The sequence below is a fragment of the Plasmodium fragile genome (assembly GCF_000956335.1).
Source record: "Plasmodium fragile strain nilgiri unplaced genomic scaffold supercont1.31, whole genome shotgun sequence".
NCBI lineage: Eukaryota > Apicomplexa > Aconoidasida > Haemosporida > Plasmodiidae > Plasmodium > Plasmodium fragile.
The window spans coordinates 160,205-162,368 of record NW_012192611.1 but is presented as its reverse complement, the minus strand read 5'-3'; the positions used below and the strand labels follow the sequence as shown (position 1 = coordinate 162,368).

General features: G+C 41.4%; 1 protein-coding gene across 1 annotated transcript; it reads right to left on the bottom strand.

Annotated features, from left to right (window-relative positions):
* Positions 1-206: 206 nt before the first annotated feature.
* AK88_02958 (uncharacterized protein) lies at positions 207-1,720 on the bottom strand (the record flags this gene model as incomplete). The annotated part of the gene is made up of 7 exons (XM_012480581.1): positions 207-322; positions 436-484; positions 632-725; positions 886-947; positions 1,070-1,095; positions 1,323-1,378; positions 1,566-1,720. The coding sequence occupies 7 exons, from the start codon at positions 1,718-1,720 to the stop codon at positions 207-209; spliced, it is 558 nt and encodes a 185-aa protein (XP_012336004.1).
* Between the last annotated feature and the right edge of the window lie 444 nt (positions 1,721-2,164).

The window sequence follows — 2,164 nt, the reverse complement described above, 5'->3', positions numbered from 1 at the left end:
AAAAAAAAAAAAAAAACGCAGTGGAAGCAACACGCCTCAACAAATGATCACATAAAAAGGTTTGCACAGCTGCAGCAAATCAGTGTCGTGCGTTTACGGCGGTACGGTTTGTTTAAAAAAAAAAATGTAGATAAGGACAAAAGTGTGTTAAAAAAAAAAAACACGTGTGCCTACATGCACTTGTCTGTTAGTAACTTCTCCTCTCTTCAGACCTCCACGTAATGAGAATCCTTCGTGGTTTTTCCTTTTCCAAAGAACTTTTTCTTCAGTCCCCATTTTTTGTTGTTGCTGTTGCTTCCCTTTTTACCATTCGATTTTGGGTCTGCACACGGGGCGAACAACAAATTGTAAACGCATGAACATGCATAAAAATAACACACTGCAATCGCCCATGCGTGTACCATCTGCCACGCTGACCGCCAAATAGAAACTTACTTAGATTGTCCAAGAGGCTATGGTGTGTCCTGACTCCGTCAAAAATGCTCTGCGCAGGAGAAGGGGGGGGGGGAAATAAAATAAAAAATGGAAAAATAAGAAAATGGCAAAATAAGAAAACAGCAAGACGGCATTGCGAATAGGTCCCTATTCTGCGCCACCGCTCCGCCTGTACTCTCTACGAGGCGATCCTCACCTGAGTTGCCATCCAACAGAACGCCGTGTTGACCCACGTTAGGACGCCATAAATAAACATCAGTGAGAATTCCTTCGCGCTGTACGTGAAGATGCTGCGTGGGGGGGAAAAAAACAAGTACGGAAAAGAGTGAGCAAAATGAACATGGGCATCATAACGTGCACATCATAATCAACGTGGGCCGCATAGTCAACGTGGGCGGCACAATAAAGATGGCCAGCTTGCGCTTCAAGCACAGCTCCACGAGATAGTACCCTTCGATAATAATATAAACGGAAATTATGCTAGACACCAAAAGCATCCAATTGTAGAACCTCTGAAAGGGAGACAAAAAAAAGGGGGAGACAAAATTATTTCCTACACTTTTACGTGAGACTTAGGGAAGTACAAACCCATGGGCACACTTGTTAAAATTTTCCTCTTCCATTTCGGCGTTACCAGCAGGGAAGGGATGTATGATTTGCCTGCACATGAGTGGGTGGACAAAAAAAAAAAAAAAAAAAAAATTAAAATAAAATTCTCAACATGAAATAAGAAGCGTCGTGAAATGCGGCAAAAATTGAAAAACTTAGACGCGAGGAGGCACTATAAAATTTTTGCCGTCCCATTTGTCTCACGCGAGAGTTTGCATATTGTCCACGCGCGCTGTATGTTATATGCTTGTCTTCTTTTTTTTTTTTTTGACTCTTACCGATGAAGGAAAAGATGGGGAAGACGCAGAAATAGAAGTTTGTGAAAAGTAGCCACCTGAAAAAAGGTAAAATGAATATGGAAGCAAAGGTGATAATAGATATGATTAAAAGGTCCACATGCATCCACTGGGTGAGGGCAGTTGCTCCACAGACGGGGCTCCCCCCCCCTACCCAATGTGGACACACCAAATGGTTAGCTAAAAAAGGTAATGGGCAAATCAATTGTCCACAAGAAGACTTACCCATAGATAGAGAGCTTGGCTGAAAAGTAGCTGTAGATGAGCAGGATGAAAACAAAAAAAGTGTAAAAGGTCACAAAAAAAATATATTTCCTGCAAAAGGCTTTGATTTTGTCATCAGGTTGGTAGTGGTCGAGACGGTTGCGAATTTGATCCATTTTGGTATTTCAAAAAAAAATGATTATTAATTTGGGGAGGGGTCGGAAGAAGGGCGAGACTCTGTTAAGCGATTGACACTAATCTTGACTTGAATCTTTTAATATGGACGCTGATGTTAACGTTGGGCTTTGGGGTTAGGTAGTGATATCGAGCTGGTACTTACTACTATACTACCATGTTAGCAGAGGCCAGGGCTAGCATATGTCGGTGAAAAAATCAACCTGTGGCACGTCGTAGTGGCAGTAGTTGTATTTGTTGTTTGTGGCGCAGGCACAGAAAGGGAAAACTGCGTTAATGTTTGGGTATACATACGTACATACATACATATATATACATAAGCATAAGTAAGCATATAAATACATGCTTGCATGGAGAGAGGGGGGCTTCAATCTGTTAATTCGTTCGTTCGGCCTTCTTTCACAATTTTTTTTTTTTTTTTTTTT